This window comes from Pantherophis guttatus, chromosome 10 (genome assembly GCF_059756535.1).
Source record: "Pantherophis guttatus breed Tessera chromosome 10, ASM5975653v1, whole genome shotgun sequence".
In the NCBI taxonomy this organism is placed as follows: domain Eukaryota; kingdom Metazoa; phylum Chordata; class Lepidosauria; order Squamata; family Colubridae; genus Pantherophis; species Pantherophis guttatus.
Window position 1 is genome coordinate 20417252 of NC_142072.1, and position 18216 is coordinate 20435467.

The window sequence follows — 18216 nt, forward strand, 5'->3', positions numbered from 1 at the left end:
GTCCATCTCTACGCCCTCAATGGAGACTCGATACCCCAGGTAGCCTAGGCTGGACTGGTGAAATTCGCATTGAGATAGTTTTGCGTATCACTTGGCCGCAAGGTGTTTCTTGAGCACCTGGCGTACCAGGAGGAGAACAGCCCTACTAATCATGGATACTCTTGGTGGTATTAGAGGGATGGGCAGGGAGGGGAGGAATTCAAACCCCAGCTCAAAGATGCAAAACCTCCTTCTAGAAACTTTCTCACACCGTTTCAAACTTGCAACGCTTTCTTGATCCTTTTGCACTGTGTGTCTTTGTACTCTCACTAATTCATTTAGCATCAAACTTAAATGCTGTAAAGCAGAGGTCTTCAAACTTGGCAGCTTTAAGACTTGTGGACTTCAGTCTCTGATTTCTGGCACATTATTAGTATACTTTAGGGAGACATCCTATCCAGCACCATTCTGTTTGTAGCTAAGGTTGGGGTTGCTCAGATTGATATTAGCCCTTCTACTCCCAAACCAAGGAAGCAACTGAGCAAAGGCAGAAGCGGAAGCTTTAAAGGTGGACTTACTCCTTTAAGACTCCATGGAGATGTCTTTAGAAGCAATCGTCTGGTCTAAATTGGCCGTCTCCCTCTCTCCTATGGCTGGCTTTAAGACAGGGGTCCCCAAACTTGGCAGCTTTAAGACTTGTGGACTTCAACTCCCAGAATTCTCCAGCCAGCATAGTCCACAAGTCTTAAAGCTGTCAAGTTTGAAGGCCTCTGCAGTGTAACTTCTTTAGGAGTTCATTTTTATAAAAGTTTGAGGGTTGGACTTAGAGCATGAAGAGGAATCATGAGAGGCTTAAAAGCTTTTTGCCTTGAAGACACATTGTGCTAGTGATTTTTTGCAAGTTTTTTGAAGGTCCTGGAGAAATAAGAATGAAGCCAAGGGAGATTTGGCCCACGTTGCCTGGGTTTGATGGGAATTGCAGCTACATGTCCCCTCTGGAGATTGTCAAGCTGAGAGAGACAACGGATGTGTTTACACAAGTTAGAGGACCTCTGCTATAAAGACTAACACAACAGTGGCTTACCTTAGAAGCTGAGCTGATGAAGCTTGTTTTGAAGAAGCCCGGAGAAGGAGAGCGGGCTGTTCCAACCGCAGAGAAAAAGTGCCCACGTCCCATTTGCTTATTACATGGCTGGTAAGAGGGAATCATGGAGCCGATGAGCTCAAAGCTGCTGTTGTGGCTGTTTTCCTTTGCCAAAGTTGGCAGCAAAAATGAATCTTCATCATCTAAGAGAAGGAAAAGGATGAGGATAGAAAACATGATAAGTTTTTAACGAAATAATAAAAGTAAAAACACTTGGCACTACAGGATACACCCATGATGGCAAACCTGTGGCACACGTGCCAGAGGTGGCATGCAGCGCCCTCTCTGATGGCATGTGAACCGTCACCCCAGTTCAGCTCCGCTGTGCATGCGTAAATAAGGTCGATTCTTTTATTTAAATGACAGTGAATTACTTCATTCACAGTCAATAAGGCTTTGGCAAACAGTCTTTCGGAGAAATGTTTATCAACACCCACCGTATCTCACTTGGAACGCTGCCAGAGAACTAATTTCCAAATGCAGGGCAAGGCCAAACTTGGCACAGATTGTATTAAGAGTCACGAACAGAACTTTCCAATCTTGAATCGACCAAATGAACTAATTGCTTCCTGCAAAAGCCCACGTCCTGTTCGCTCCTCTTTTATGTCCTATGGGAGGGGACAATTATCTCCAAGGTGTGGCCTTACTCCTGAGTCGACCCTGCTTTATTAATTGTTGTCTTCTGGCAGCTCTGTGCATGCGCACACTGGGAACAGCCTCCAGCTGTTCCTCTGCCTCACTGCTGTCTATCTCACTCTCTGCCTCTGATGCAGAGCCCTCATCCGAGCTTTCTCCATCCCCCAGGACTGGCCCAAGTTCCTCCCCAACTTCCTCACTGTCCAACTCTGCTGCCAGCTCCACTGGCTGCCAGCAGACCACAACAGTAATCCACCCTGAGCAACAGGTGTGAAAAGACAGTAAAGCTCTGCAATGCCCTTGCCTTGTTCACCGGGAAAAGGATAGAAAGAAACCACAGGGACAGATGTTCTACCTGGCTTCTCTGCTCTCTTGCTCAGGGCTTCTTCCAGCTCAACTTTTTCACCTGCCAAAAAACATCTGCAAAAAAAGAAAAGAAAAACCCATTTAAGATATCAATATGATTTATCAGCATGCTACCTACGTTGATTTATTTTAAATGTGTCTTACTGATTAGTTTTCTCGTGGTCTTGGCTTCTTGAAAAATTCACCGAGCAATTTATTCAAGGAAAGGCAAATTAATTTTATAAACAAATGAAGGTCCATTAATACTGATTAGCCAATAAATTGTCTGGATAGATAGATAGATAGATAGATAGATAGATAGATAGATAGATAGATAGATAGATAGATAGATGATAGATAGGTCAGTTCATCGAGATGTTTTGGGCAGCATTTGACAAGTTACAAAAGATACTGGCTATTGGCTCTCACAAAATAAGATTTTGGGTGTACAACGAAAACAGTTGTTTTTTCTCTTGATTTTTCAAAGTACCCTATTTTTGAAGAATTCTCTTTAAACAGGAGCATTGTTGACTCTGTGGAGGAAGGCTTTGAAACAACACTGCGGGGCAACCCAACGTTGGTGGCTTCGTCTTCATCAGCTGATTCTTTGTCTGTTTCTTTATCATCCTCAAGATGGTTCTCCCCGAGCTCTTCGTGGTCCTCCTCCATCCCTCCAAGACCATCTGGGTCCTAATGGGACACACACACACACAGACAAAACTCCATGAGTGAAGCAGAACTACAGGTGCTCCTTGACTTATAATCATTCATTCAGCGATTGTTCGAAGTTAAAAAAGTATAACAGAATTACAGAATTGGAAGGGACCTTGGAGGTCTTCTAGTCCAACTCCCTGCTCAGGAAGGAAGCCCTATACCCGTGATGGCGACCCTATGGCTATATCGGTGGGCACACGAGCTCAACTCTGGCACGCGCAGCTGATTTTTGGGCCTTTTCGGCCCACCAGAAGTATGGAAACAGGCTGTTTCCTGCCTCCAGAGGGCCGGGGGGGGGGGAGGGAGAGAGAAAGGGGCTGTTTTTTGCTCTCCCCCAGCTCCAGAGCCTCTCTAGGAGCCTGGGGAGGGCAAAAACGGCCTTCCCTACCCCCCTGGAGGCCTTCCGGGGGCCAGAAACAGCCCGTTTGCCAACTTCCAGTGGGACCGGAAGGCCCACTCTCCTCAGGCTCCAGAGCCTCTCTAGGAATTGACCCCGCCCCTCCCCACACGCTGTTCTACTTACCTTCCCAAGCCTCCTCAAGCACGCAGCTCACATTTGGTGCGGACTGCACATGCGCGCATGCAGCGCATGTTTGCCGCACGCGCGGCCAACGAACTGGTAGTAAACCGGTTCAGATTTCACCATTGCTCAGAACCTGTTGCTTTCTCTTTGACACACAACCGCTGAACAGGGCTGTGAGTTGCATTGGACATAATCCTGTCATCCTCTGCTTCCTCTCCTACCAACACTTATCGGATGACTATATAATTAAGGTGAGATATGGAAACAGCCATTTTCATAACTTGGTGTCCTCCAGCCACGTGAAATACAATCACAGATAATGGCCCGGCCAGGTTTGAGTGGCAGAGAAGACATTTCAGCATTGCTCAGGCCAAACCTCTGTACCTTTATATCCCTGCTTCTTGAGAGTAAATCTCCCTTTTGATTAGCCAGGACGGCTCTAGGTGTGGAGCGCAGGGATAGGTGAGGATTCTGACTGCAAAGCTACCCAGTAATTAAGCCTATAGGACACCCATCACACTCATTTCAGGGCTTTGCTCTGGACAGCTGAAGCCTTTAGAAGACTTCATTACTTAATTATGGCTGGAGGGGGAGGTATTAATTTCAAAGAACTTTTATCTTCTGGGCAACAAGCCAAGAAAGGATCTCTCTTCATCAGCACACCAATTATCTCAATTCCCTGGTTGATTTCTCTCAACTACATGCAAAAACTTGCCAAAAGAGGCAAAAAGAAAAGGAAAGAGACCTTCTGATTGGCTGCTGCTGCTTCTTCTCCCTCCTCCTCCTCCTCCTCCTCCGATTCATCTGACATCTCCTCCTCCTCCTCCTCTTCTTCCTCCATCACCTCCTCGTTATCCAGTTTGAACAACGCATGGCGCTTCTGGCGTTCTTCCGTCCTGCGAAGCTTCATGGCCGCCTGCAGCTTCGCCTTCAACATCTGCAACTTTTCACCTGGGTAGTCAGGAAGACAGGTAGGTTGGATCCCCCCACATTAAGGCCTGTGCAATACACCTCTTTAACGTATGGCCTCCAGCCATCATTTCAGCAAAGCTGCACGCAACTGAGCTAACAGGCAATAATGGAGCACCTGGAAAAGGAAAGGCATTTTCACCAACCGGTTGGAGCAGCCCTGGGCTTTATTTTCCAAGGCAGTTAAAACAATCCATCAACACCTTATGCTTCAAAGCATCCTCTGTGCCAAAAGTTGCTCTCCAGGATTCAGAACAAGACCCAAAGGGGACAAGAGGACCCTTGCAGTAGTTAATACTGTCTAGCAGAGAAAGACTTACTAAAACAATACATGCAGGGGTAGTCCCCGTTTAATGACCAAAATTTGGGACCAGCAATTTGGCCATTAAATGAAGCAGTCACTAAGTGAAACCTGCAACTCTGCTTATGATCTTACTTTCAGTTTTCCTTTGCTTCGTGGACCTGTGAAGGTCACAGATGCGAGGACCGATTATTAAAATTCAGTTTTTCTCAAGTTTCTATTTTTTGTTAGAAATTTTCACCATAACAAGGCAGGCAAAACAAACAAGAACAAAGATAGAAAATAGGAAATGGAGAAACAAGGAAGAAATTAAAAGAAAAAGAAAAGATGAAAGGAAATACAATTGTGCCCTTTGTCCTTCTTTCTATCCATAATGATAAACTTCCCCTAAACTTGGTCTCGGGTTTTTTTTGCCAAAGTTTCTTTTTCATCATCCTCATAACTGAACAGTTGCTAAATGAAGCAGTCACTAAACAAGGACTACCTGCACTGAGACAGACCTGAAATATTTTCTCTCTCTATTTGGAATCTGCAATGTTGATGGCAAAACACTTCTTCCTAATAGACTTTTTAAAAAATTCTCTTCCCCCTCCTCTTGCCAACTTTCCTGATGGATGAAAAAACAGTTAACTATCTTTGGATTGAAAAGTTTTTCAAGTCAGAAAGAGATTGCTTGAAGCAGGGCTAGATTATTATTTTCTATGGCGCTGTCAATAAGCGTTCAAACCTGACCAAGGCAAATCAAGGAGACAGTCAATACCTAACAAGCCAAAGGAAGGATTTTTATTCCAATGACGGACAATCCTGAAGCTTTTGCAACAAGACACAGAAATGATAGGGCTGGAAGGCTTATATTAGCCAATGCAAATGAATCAGCACCAGTTTAAACTGCATACCTGCCTCTTCGTTTACTCAGATGCCAGAAGGTTAGAATTGGCAAAGATCAGCTGAGAATTTGGTCCAGCTAAACTATCGGCTCTTTTCATCCTATTGCTACCGTCTGCTCCGTGAAAAATAGGATCAAAACAAAGATAAGCTCTGGCATGCAATTTTACTTTTTTTTTTTTTTAAATTGTGGGTTTTGAATTTATGATCGCTTGGTTTTACTTGTAAACCGCCTTGGTGATAATTGTATGAACAATTGTATGAACTAAGCTATTGTGATATAAATATTGTAATACATAGAGATGGAAAAGCCTGAAAAACCAGGAAAATTGGGGAGGGAACAGTTTCTCCCCCCCCGCCCCATTTTTCTGTTTTTTTCCCAAAGGCTTTGGGAAAAAAATGGGGGGAAACTGGGGAAAAACGGTTTTCCAGGTTTTTTCCAGGCCTTCCCATCTCTAGGTAAAGGTAAAGGTTCCCCTTGCACATACATGTTAGTCGTTCCCGACTCTAGGGGGCGGTGCTCATCTCCGTTTCAAAGCCGAAGAGCCAGTGCTGTCCGAAGACGTCTCCGTGGTCATGTGGCTGGCATGACTCAACACCAAAGGCGCACGGAACACTGTTACCTTCCCACCAAAGGTGGTCCCTGTTTTTCTACTTGCTTTTTTTACCTGCTTTCGAACTGCTAGGCTGGCAGAAGCTGGGACAAGTCACGGGACCTCACCCCGTTACGCAGCATGATTAAAAGATCAGATTTCACCATAGACATTTTAAAAATGGAAAATAAACAGCTTCTACAATGGCCACATCAAGCAGTTGCAATTGCTTTCTAGATTCTAAATCACCTTTGCACCAGTAACGGACAGTCAAGTGATTCATCCATCTCCTTATGGTTCTTGCAATGTGTGAAACACAGCTAGGAAACACTTTTTTCTGCTGAGGACAGAGAAGGGCCAAAGCTAACTGGGGGTTGGGACATCCCTACATACAACAAGCAGCAGGCTGCACAAGCTAAAAGAATAACTTGTGCCAGAGCTACGATCTGGTTTCTTGATGGGATGCAGAAATGAGGTCAAGACCTGTATGTAATTGGGCCAAGGGACTGCGGGTGGCCTCCTCTCATAGCAGTTCTTGTGATTTGATTCATCGTTTGGGATTTGGCTCCTCACCTACTTAAACATGTCTTTAAGCAGGAATTCTAAACAATATTATATCAATACCTACCAATATTTAGATACAGCCTGTTGTGGCCTGCCGGCAGCCAGCACAGCTGGCAGCAGAGTTGGAGACTGAGGAGGTTGGGGAGGAACTTGGGCCAGCCCTGGGGGCTGGAGAAAGCTCGGACAAGGGCTCTGCGTCGCAGGCAGAGAGGGAATAAGACAGCAGCGAGGCAGAGGGACAGCTGGAGCCTGTTCCCAATGTGTGCATGCTCAGAGCTATCAGAAGACAAGAACAACTCAGAAAGCAGGGTCGACTCAGGAGTAAAGCCATACCTTGGAGGTGATTGGCCCCTCCCATAGGAAACAAAAGAGGAGCGAACAGGGAGGGGGCTTTTGCAAGAACCAATTCATTCATGACTCTGAGGGACTCTGTGCCAAGTTTTGCCTTGTACTGCGGTTGGAAACTAGTTAGCTGGCAGCAGGGTGGATTTGATTTAAATCGAGTTGATTTAAATCACAATTTAAATCATGATTTAAATCACTAGTGAAAAGGCTTGATTTAAATCAACTCGATTTAAATCATAATTTTTAAAGAGCAACTGTCATCTCTGCTACTCCTTTGACCCACTGTTGACTCACCGATTGTCCCAGTGTTGCAGAATATACAGCCTCATGCTACATAACTAAGCTCCATTTCATGCTGAATAAACTACATTATTTATGTATCTTAAATAGAAAATTATCTTACGATAGATTTTTACCCCAAGTTTTTTATTAAAATAAATTTGATAAAAATAAAAAAAAACAGATTTAAATAAAAAAAAAACAGATTTAAATAAAAAAAATCTGATTTTTTTTTATTTTTTAAAAAAAATCATTTTTATCCACCCTGCCTGGCAGCCTTCCAACAGAGATAAGGTCTGTGTTGATAAATATTCCTCTGAAAGAAAGTAATGAAAGTAATTCACAGTCACGTAAATAAAAGAGGTTGTGCCGAGACCAAGACTCTGCTTCCTGCTTCTTAAGGGAGCCTACGTCAGAACATGGCCAAAGTAATGAATCACTCTGACGAAATAAAGATAAAACTTTGGGAAGGTTTTGAATACAGATAGTCCTCAAGTTACGGCCATAATTGAGCCCAACATTTCTGTTGCTAAGCCAGTGAGTTGTTAAGTGAGTTGTGCCCCCTTTTATGACCTTTCTTTGCTAGATAAATAATTGCTGTTCTTAAGTTAGTAACACGGTTGTTAAGTGGATCAAGGCTTCTCCATTGATTCTGCTTGTGAGGTGGTCACAAAAGGGGATCGCATGACCCTGGGACATTGCAAACATCATAGAAACATGCCAGTTGCCAAGCATCTAAATTTTGATCACATGACCATGGGGATGCTGCAACGGATCTTACGTCATTTTTTCAGCACCGTTGCAAATTTGAACGGTCACTAAATTAAGTGTTGTAAATTGAGGTCTACCTGCAATGTTTAGAGGATGAGATGAGCTTCCTAAAGAGACACCATCTTTCTTTATGAAGATACTGTATTTTTCGGACTATGAGACGCACCTAGCTTTTGGGGAGGAAAACAAGAAAAAAAAAATCTCTCTGCCTCCCAGCAATTTGCCTCCTTGTAGCAAACAGTAAACAGCCTGGTCAGCTTCAACACAGCTTGATTTAGCACGAGCAGCTGATTGGCGATTGGATCAACCTCCCGGAATACAACCTATCAGCTGTTCCAGGCTGCGGGGATCGCCACCGCACCTGCCTCCACACGCCCCGTTTTTGGCCCGGTCCAGGTGGCGGGGATCACCATCGCCTGTCCCCACCACCTGGAATGGGCCAAAAATGTGAGAACATGGAGGCGTGCTAGGCAGCGGCAACAACAGCGATAGCTGGTAGCGATCCCCGCAGCCTGGAACAGCTGATAGGTGGTATTAAACCTTGAATCTGTGCTCTTCTAAGCATACCTGGTTTAGTCCGGGCAACATCCTCTACCATCTCTGTAGCCAGCATTACTGGTACCACGTCCACTTTCAGCTCCTCCTTGCCATCATTCATCATTTCTTTACGAATAATATTCACGCTCACCATTCGTGGTTCTGTCTTTGGTTTGGCTGCGTGAAATGCATGCTTTACAAAGCGTTCTTTCAAAGCTTCCAGTTCTACAAAACCCAAAGAAAAATGCAAAAAGAAATTTATTAGAATGATTTGTACAATAATTATAGCCTTTTTCATTCTTTTAAAAGCCAACTCAATACTGGATTCGCAGAGAACTCAATTCTGCAAAGTTATCTGCTCCGTTTCCTTATATATCTGTTGCAGATTGGAGGAAACAAATTTCTCTCTTGAACAAATCATAAAATACCAGATCTAAAACCAAGACTCAAGATAAAATCAAGATAAAGGATGCTCAAGCTTTCTTTTCATTTAAGAGTAATTCTGTTATTTGAATGAGGATACCACCAACGGTATCCTCCATCTACTAAGGAGGGTCAAATTTATATTAGCTTCTGCAAATTAGGAACTGCTCCAGTCTTTCATAATAGGAAGTTTTTAAAATTTCCTTTTCTTGAGACTGCTGTGTGCCATAATGGGTATCCATATGCAACAGTTTATTATTTTAAATGTGCAAACAAACTGGAGAAAACGGCTTTCATTAAAGTGAGGAGGAGAGTGTTCAAGGAACCAAGAGCAAACCTCCCTCCTTCTAGCACTGATGATGTTACCTAGTTCGGATAATTGAAACGTATGCAAGAAAACAACCAAGCTCAGAGATCACCATGGACACTTCATATCAACCCTGAGCTTACAAATATTCTCCTTTATTGAAAGTTGGAAGTTGAACGAGTGGTTGTAAATCAAGGATTATCTATATTGTGAACTTGGTAGACTGATCTGACAAACTATGGTATCATCTTTGATAAAGAATCAATTGCTGCTGCTATAATTCAGTACAAAAACAAAACAAAACAAGAACAGTAGATTGTTTAGGAAAAAATGCAACACAAAACGCCTTTCCTACCTTCCAGAACGAATTGCATGGAAGGACTTCTACACAAAGAGACTTAGCAGAGTTGTATACATAGCAGCAATCTAACCATGTTCAGGGTTACCATACCTCTGTTGGGTTCAGGTTCATCAAGGTCAATAAACGACTCCGTGCCAGAACACAGTTTAGGCTTAATACTCAAATCCACCCCCAGCATCCGTAGCCGATCCAATCTGGACTTTTTTATCTTGTCAGTAGGAATTTCCACCAGGGGCTCCAAGTCTTGAATGGGTTCTTGGGGTACCAAAGGCAATTCCAATGATTGTGCCTCTCTTTCTTCAACTATATTTCCTTCCAGTTTCTCCTCCGATGGTTTGATGGAGTCAGCAGGAACTTCATTAAGCTCTCCTTCTTTCCTGGAATTTAAATCCTCCCTAAATTCTGTTTTGGAATCCTCATTCTGCTTCTCTTCTTCAGAGCAATCTGCTATCAAATGTTCCGTTTCCTCTGCTGAAGGGCTGCCTAGATTGGCAGCCAAAGGATTTGCAAAACCTGAAATTGGCTGGTCCGATATTCCTGGCTGAAGAGGCTGTTCTTTCCCATCGTTATGGCAGCTGATACTGGAATTCCCTGCCACGTTATCTTCTTTGAAGGAGTCGGGTTGAGTTTTCATTGATCTGTTTATCAAGACACAGATAAATCAGCAACATCCTCTTTTCCCTTGACCTCAAGTCAATTCAAAATGCGAGACAATCAAGCTAAAGGTATACAGAATGTAAAAGAAAGGATCTATATGAAGTAAATAATCATGACTGAGATTATTGCAATGTGCTCTATATGAGGCTAACCTTGTAAACCATTCAGAGGCTACAACTGGTGCAGAATACAGTAGCACAGCTAATGTTAGTATTGTAATGAAATGTGTGGATGGATCTTGGGGACGAGGGGAAGAGATGCTGCCCAGGAAACAATCAGACAACAGAAGGGTAAACAGTCACGCAAAGAAAGTTAGGAAGGATGAACCATAATGGATCTAAAAGTGGCAGTGGTAAGTTTGTACCTTCAAATTTGCAAGATTCTGTTCAGATAAAGGTAAAGGCAAAGGTTCCCCTCGCACATATGTGCTAGTCATTCCTGACTCTAGGGGGCAGTGCTCATTTCCGTTTCAAAGCCGAAGAGCCAGCGCTGTCCGAAGACGTCTCCATGGTCATGTGGCCGGCATGACTCAACACCAAATGTGCACGGAACGCGGTTACGGAAGGTGGTCCCTATTTTTCTACTTGCATTTTTTACGGGCTTTCGAACTGCTAGGTTGGCAGAAGCTGGGACAAGTCACAGGAGCTCATTCCATTACGCAGCACTAGGGATTCAAACCACTGAACTGCCGACCTTTCGATCGACAAGCTCAGCATCTTAGCCACTCAGCCACCACATCCCTTCTGTACAATAAAATGGATTTAGCTCATCTAATGATGTTTACGCAGAAGGATTAACTCCAATGCTCCATGACCTGCCCTGGTTTCTTGTTCAATTCAAGCTGCTGGTTATCATCTATAAAGACCTTCGTGGCATATGGAACATTTTTCTGAGGAATTGCTATCTCTCATGGTTTTTATCTCTCTGGAAAGGCCAGGCACAGGTGATGCCTTCTGCAATTACATCCCCCCCCCCCAAAAAAACATTCATATAGTTCACACCCTAATGATGTTCCAGAGATCTTTAAAAATATAGCTGCTGTCCTTAAATTTCACGTAGGGTAAAATTTGCAATTTATCTTGTGAGATATTGTTATTGAGAGGCTCTAGTTCCTTCTTCTTGCTTTTCTTGTTTTAAATTGTAACTTGCTCCAGAAGCAATCTGGCATCAAGCAGCCTCCAAATCCAACCAAACCTTATTATGTTTATATAATATTTCTGACAAAATTACACTTCATAATTTATGAAGCAGCAACAGAAACTATCCACTTGTGCGCAAAATTCCAGAACAAAGAAAATGTCAATCAGTTCACTGCGCCTTGCCAAGTTAGTAAAACTTTCTAGCTCAGATTAAGTAACGATGATAAATGTAAGAATACTCTAAATGGGAAGAATTTCATATAAAAAACACACTAATTGGGGTAACAGTTATTCTGTACTTATGTACACACTATAGCTTGAATAACAATCTTTTGAATTAAGAAACAATCAAGCCCCAGTAAAATACGAAAATTCAACAACGTATAAAAATCTAGAAAATATGATCACAACAGCACTATCTAGCACATTATTTAAAAGGGGCAAGGACAAACCATGAACTCTGAATTAAAGGAATTCTTCCAAGTTTATCCAGTTTTGTCCAAGGAAAACAAAGAACATTGAGAAGTTTCTCAAATTAAAAACTATGTATATTTGCTTATTTTATATGGCATTCTTGGGATATTTTTGTTAAACCAAAAAGCTGGGACAGGCAGTAAAACTCAAGTCTTGACATTTATAATCTTTTCAGAGACATCCCTACGATTTTTGAAATTGCAGCAAGCATATTTTCATACCCACAAAATGTAGAAATATATATTTTTCTTTTAGAAGCTGGATTGTGCATCCAATTGCAACTTATGCTGTTCCAACGGTGTCAGCAAAGAACGTTGAGAAGTTAAAAGAATATGGAAAAAAAAAAGGAAACTGGACTTACTTCAGCAAAGTCATTGCACTTCCTTGGAAAGAAGGACGAGGTTTATGCTTGAAGAATTCCTGCACGCTTTTGGCCTCTGGCAGGTGATAAGGTAGTGTCATTGCGGCTTCTACCATAAAAAAAATTGGAAGAAAATCAACCCAAGCAAACCATTAATTGCATGATTACCGTGTTGTAACATCACTTTTAATTCAAAAGTCTGTAGAGATTCTCAGTCATCCAGGTCATGGTTGTCCCAAAGGTGCGTTTTCAGGATGCAACTGGACTTTCTTGTTTTTTCTTTGAAGACGTTTCGCTTCTCATCCAAGAAGCTTCTTCAGCTTTGACAGGATAGTGGGGAATGGAAGGATTTTTATTCCTTGCAGACAGCTGATCATTTGCATCCTTTTAGAGAGAAATTGAGGCCAGCTGGAGGTTTATGTGTATCCTCAGGGTCATCTGAGTAGTGCTCACCTGAGGACACAGATAAACCTCCAAGTGCTTCAAAGACCCTCTAAAATAGGGGTGTCAAACTTACGTTGTCACGGCATCGTCATATGACATATCAGGATTTTCCCCCCTATGCTAAACCAGGCGTGGGTGTGGCCAGCATGTGACGCATCCAACCCACAGGTCAGGAGTTTGACAGCCCTGCTCTAAAAGAATGCAAATGACCAGCTTTCTGCAAGGAATATAAATCCTTCCGTTCCCCACTATCCTGTCAGAATGGAAGAAGCTTCTTGGATGAGAAGCGAAATGTCTTCAAAAGAAAAAACAAGAAAGTCCAGTTGCCTCCTGAAAAAACACCTTTGGGATCACTTTTAATTTCACAAAAACACAAAAGTACCAAAATTATGAAGCCGATTTTCAGCATAAACCAGCGTGCTCAGTAGATTACAGGTAGTCTGTGATTTATAACCTGGCTCTAAGAATTAGTTTGATATGTTTTCTTAGGTAAATTACTGTATTTTTGGGAGTATAAAACACTCCGGACTGTAAGACGCACCTACCTTTTTGGTGAGCAAAACAAGAAAAAGAAATCTGCCTCTGCCCCCCAGCAATTTGCCTCTTTACAGCAAACAGCCTGCTTTACTTTCATTTTCGTTTTCAGCATAGCTTGATTAAAACAAGAAAAAAAAATCTGCTCCCAGCAATTGACCTCCTTGCAGCAAGCAGCAGAGGCCCGCACAGCAATAGGCAATGACAATCCCTGCACCTGAAACAGCTGAGTGTCGGGAGGCCGATCCAACAATCAACTTGTGCTAATTAGGCCATGCTGAAGCTGAAATGGGCTGTTTCTTCTTGCTGCTTGCTGCAAGGGTGTAAATTGCTGGGAGGCAGAGGCCAAAGGGTGGGGGCCAGTGGGTGGGCGGAGCTACATTCGGTGTATAAGTCGCACCCAAATTTTCACCCCCTTTTAGGGGGGAAAAAGGTGCATCTTTTTTTTTTTTATTGAAAAAGTTTTATTGGTGAAACAAATAGTTTCCCCACAACCCTCCCACCCAACCCCCCTCCCCCTCCCCGACTTCCCAGAGCAGAACACAAGGTATTTCTATTAACTTTTAACAATAAACTAAATTGCTTAACCAACCATTAAACTAACACCTCCTAAAAAAAAATCTTAACCCCCCCATAGATAAAATCCTACTTCTTAGACATAATACTTCTAATATCACTTATATAGTGCTTATACAATTAGAAAAAGATCATTCATAAGCTATTTGATATTTTTTAGTCTGATACGGTGCATAAAGGTGCATCTTATACTCCGAAAAATATGGTATAAAAATGAGTATACAATATACAATATGGTGTACAACGGAGCACTTTTGGGAGGCATAATTACAGTGCTATATGAAAATTGCCCCTGGGGTGTCTTAAAAGCATTACAGAATCTCTGCTTTTTTATTACCTCTAACAAGACGCTGGCTCTCACTATGCAGCTGCCTGTTTTCTTCTTTCGTTAGTTTGGCTGATTTTAACTTCTAAATAAAGGAAGGAAAATCTTGGAATAAGTAACTCATGAATATATTGTGAAATGTAATTAAAAATAAGACGGACAGAAGATGAATATGCGATCATACGAATCTCTATTTAAGTTAAACAAAAACTGGGAAGAAAATAAAGCCAAGTATAAGTCAATATTGAGGGGGGGAGTACTTACCCTTTTCCTAGGTTCTTTTAAAAGCGGCCCCTCATTTTCATCCGTCACATGTTTGTAATCCTCACTCTCTAAAAATAGCTGTTTTGGAACCAAAAAGAGAATATTAATTTTCATCTCATACTTGAGGGACTTGATGGGATTCTATGGGAGATGAAGGACAAAAAATAAAAATTACTCCAACATAGTCAAATTGCCTCTTGGTTAGGGATTCTGGGATCTTTTTTCCTAAACAGATTCTACAGCCTGAAATAATAATAATAATAATAATAATAATAATAATAATAATAATAATAATAATAATAATAATAATAATAATAATACAGATGGCTCATCACTTGGAACACAACACGCCAGGTATCACAGTTGTCGAAAACCGAAATATACAATTTATTGACATCGCGATACCAGGAGATGCCAGAGTCGAAGAAAAAGAACTGGAAAAAAATCATGAAATATCGTGACCTGGCCATCCAGAGCTATGGATGAAACATGTCACAGTGATACCCATTGTCATCGGGGCACTTGGTACCATGTCCAAGAATTTTATAAGATGCATCAACAAATTGCAGCTTCCTGTAATAACACCAGCAAAAAACTGTGCTACTTGGAACATCGTACATCTTAAGAAGGTACTTGGTTGATACCTAGGATGCTGGCAGCAACCCGTGTCAACCATTAGCACCAGTCAATGGTATTTGTGATGCATTTTTGAATGTTCAGTTGACTGAGTTTCATGCTTAATGAATAAGAGAGATAATAATAACAACACAACCACCACCAAGTCCTTGAGAAGGACTCCGGTGGATAAAAATACCAAATCCACTCTAGACATCTGACTGTGTGATGAACAATAACCCACCTTCCGTTTTTTCCTTTTCATTTTCTCTGCAGCATTTATTGACATTTCCAAATTTTCAACTTGAAAAGGAGAGCCATCCTCTTCCTCCTCCTCTTCCAGGCCATTGTCAAAGAGCTCTTTATCTGTCAGCAAACACCCACTGTCGTTAAAAGGACAGTCTTCGCCATTCTAAGAACAATGGAAATAAAATAAAAGGAATTCCAGTGATGAGATTCAATTCCATAAATGAGGTTTTTCGAACCTGACCCCTGCCCTAACAATAGACTGAACTGCAACTCCTGTAACTCCTAGCTTCACATCTTTCAGATCAGTTGAATTAAAGTCCTCAAACAATTATGAAAGCAGAACCCACTACTAGAAAGGTCGGGGAGGCCAGCGTGAGAAAAAATACCACAAACCTTTATAAAAGGTTACTGATGTGACCCAGGCCCACGTAGTTGATATTAAATGCAAAACAGTTCCAAAAATCAAACAGATTTTATTAAAACAGCTGAGAATTAACTCATTCTCAGCATATTCTAAATGAAATGAAAGCAAAGTCCCTAAAACACCAGTCTTCAGTTTATCTCTGACCTTGGGATAATTAGGCAAACTGGCAAAGGCTTTTCTTGGCAACAGTTTAGGAACAGAAGAAATAACTACAGCCAAACAAGAAGCAAATCTCTCAACGGTTGTTTTCCGGCAAAGAAGCCAAGAGGTTGTTTTCCAGCAAAGAAGCCAAGAGCCGTTGCTCGTCTTTTAAGTCTTATGGGAGGGGCCAATCATCTCTTGGCCCTACTCCCAAGGGCCACTCCTCGTCCTCTCTGCTTTATCTGCTCCTGCCTTCTGGCAGCTCTTCTCATACGTGCACTAGGAACAGGCTCCTCCTGTTCCTCTGCCTCTCTACTGTCAGCCTCTGGAGGCTCAGAAGTCCGCACATCACTCCCCGATGGCCCTGGCCCCATCTTTGCCTCCGACGCAGAGCCCTTGTCCGGGCCTTCCCCAGCCTCCAGGACTGGCCCATGTTCTTCCTCAGCCTCATCGCTGTCCGACTCCGCTACCAGCTCCACAGGCTGCTGGCGGACAACAGTTACACTGGAACCATGAATCACTCCCCTCCTTCCCATCAGATGCCAAATAAATTAGACAACCTGCCCATTCGTGCTAGAACACCCCTTATCCATCCAAGTCTCAGTCTCTTTTCAATCATTTATCATGCACTATGTCACAGTGGGTTTACAAGCAGTGGGTTTTTGTGAGATTCGGGCTTTCAATCCATTGCATACGCTGAACGTTTTCATGGCTGGGAAAACTATGGTAAAGCAATTCGTGTTTTTCATGTTTCTATGTGCAATGTTGGCAGTTGTTACTTTTGTAAACAGAGAGGAACATCTGCATAAGCGATTGACACCCTCCCCCTCCCCCCGCAAAGAATAAAATATGAGTATTTTAGAACACGGGCAAAGTGTTTCTCTGTGTGTAATGAGACAAATCATTAAACGGATGCTCATTGTTTGCATCAGTTCGTCTAGTGCAGGGGTCTCCAACCTTGGCAACTTTAAGCCTGGCGGACTTCAACTCCCAGAATTCAGCTTTGCTGGCTGGGGAATTCTGGGAGTCGAAGTCCGCCAGGCTTAAAGTTGCCAAGGTTGGAGACCCCTGCTCTAGTGTGCTCTGGATCATGTTGCATGCTACAAAATCATGCTACAGTCCTCAGCCATTGTCTTACTTCCCATCATACCTTTTGTTCCTGTGCCTTTTCCTTCTTTCTTGCTTGCCTTGTGGTCTTCCTCTTCTTCTCTTCCTTTCTCTTCCTCTTCCTTGAGCTGCTCTTTTCTTTCATTTCTTTCCTGCTCAAGCTCTTGTCTTCCCTTTCAGGGTTCTCCAGCTGAAGTTGTGGCAACAGGTTCTCAGTGTCGCTGTCATCGCTGTTCACCCCAGCCTTGTAGGAGAGGATGTTGTCTTGCTTGCCCTGTACAGCCAGCCAATTATACTTTTCCTTGGTGCTTTCCACATTGCCGGCTGCAACCTCCAGTTTCTCAGGGGCGCCGTCTTCTCCTTCACTATTGCTGTCAGCAAGCACCCGCCTGCATTTGATTCTCTTACGTGTGCAAATCTCTTCCTCTGAATCTGCCCCCAAAATATATATGACGTCAGGTTCACTTGCGTGCAAAGCCATCATTCGTTTAAATCTAGTTTGCCATTTCACACAATCCACTAAAATGCTAAACCATAATAAATTTTGAATATTTATTATAGCCGCCCTGAGTCTTCGGAGAGGGGCGGCATATAAATTTAATTAATTAAATTAAATTATTTATTAATTATTATTAATAATAATAATTAAATTATTTATTTATTTTATACTTCCTACTTTTCAACTTTTGAGAGGGGCTCTGGGCGGTATATACCGTATCTTTCAGAGTATAAGATGCACCGGAATATAAGACGCACCTTAGTTTTTGGGGAGGAAAATAGGGGAAAAAAATTCTGCCTACCAGGTATTCATCTGGCTAGCGTACTTAGTCTGGTTAGCTTCAGCACATTAGTTCGCTGGTTTTGAGCACGCTTGCTTGCTTGCTTTTTATCCCCTGGTTGGGGATAAAAAACAGCTTCTAAAGCACAGCTGATCTTCGGAGAGAGAAGCAATGAGAAAAGCAGGCAAAGCGCGGAAGATCACTTCACTCAAACTCGCTAGCGCGTTAGGGCTGAAAAAAGCTTCGAAAAAGCTACATTCGGAGTATAAGATGCACCCAAATTTTCAGCCTCTTTGGGGGGGGGGGGGAGTGTGTCTTATACTCTGAAAGATACGGTAATTTAATCAAAATAATACAACATTAAAAATGGAATTTATGTAAAAAATGTAGATGATGTAAATTATAAAACTGGGGGGGGGGGGAAAAGAATTCCAAGATGGGGACACTAGGA

The 18216-nt window shown here is 42.4% G+C and overlaps 1 protein-coding gene across 4 annotated transcripts in view; it reads right to left on the reverse strand.

Annotated features, from left to right (window-relative positions):
• Positions 1-18216, reverse strand: part of CLSPN (claspin) — a 50636-nt gene that overhangs the window by 25774 nt on the left and 6646 nt on the right. For all 4 annotated transcript variants that reach the window (XM_060691424.2, XM_060691423.2, XM_060691426.2 and 1 more), the window contains exons 3-13: positions 17030-17418; positions 15310-15477; positions 14451-14528; positions 14199-14271; positions 12308-12416; positions 9767-10314; positions 8616-8810; positions 4087-4292; positions 2595-2794; positions 2115-2179; positions 1064-1266 (exon numbers count right to left, since the gene is read on the reverse strand). In XM_060691424.2, the coding sequence (XP_060547407.2) occupies positions 1064-1266; positions 2115-2179; positions 2595-2794; positions 4087-4292; positions 8616-8810; positions 9767-10314; positions 12308-12416; positions 14199-14271; positions 14451-14528; positions 15310-15477; positions 17030-17418 (2234 nt within the window). The remainder of the gene's footprint in view (positions 1-1063; positions 1267-2114; positions 2180-2594; positions 2795-4086; positions 4293-8615; positions 8811-9766; positions 10315-12307; positions 12417-14198; positions 14272-14450; positions 14529-15309; positions 15478-17029; positions 17419-18216) is intronic.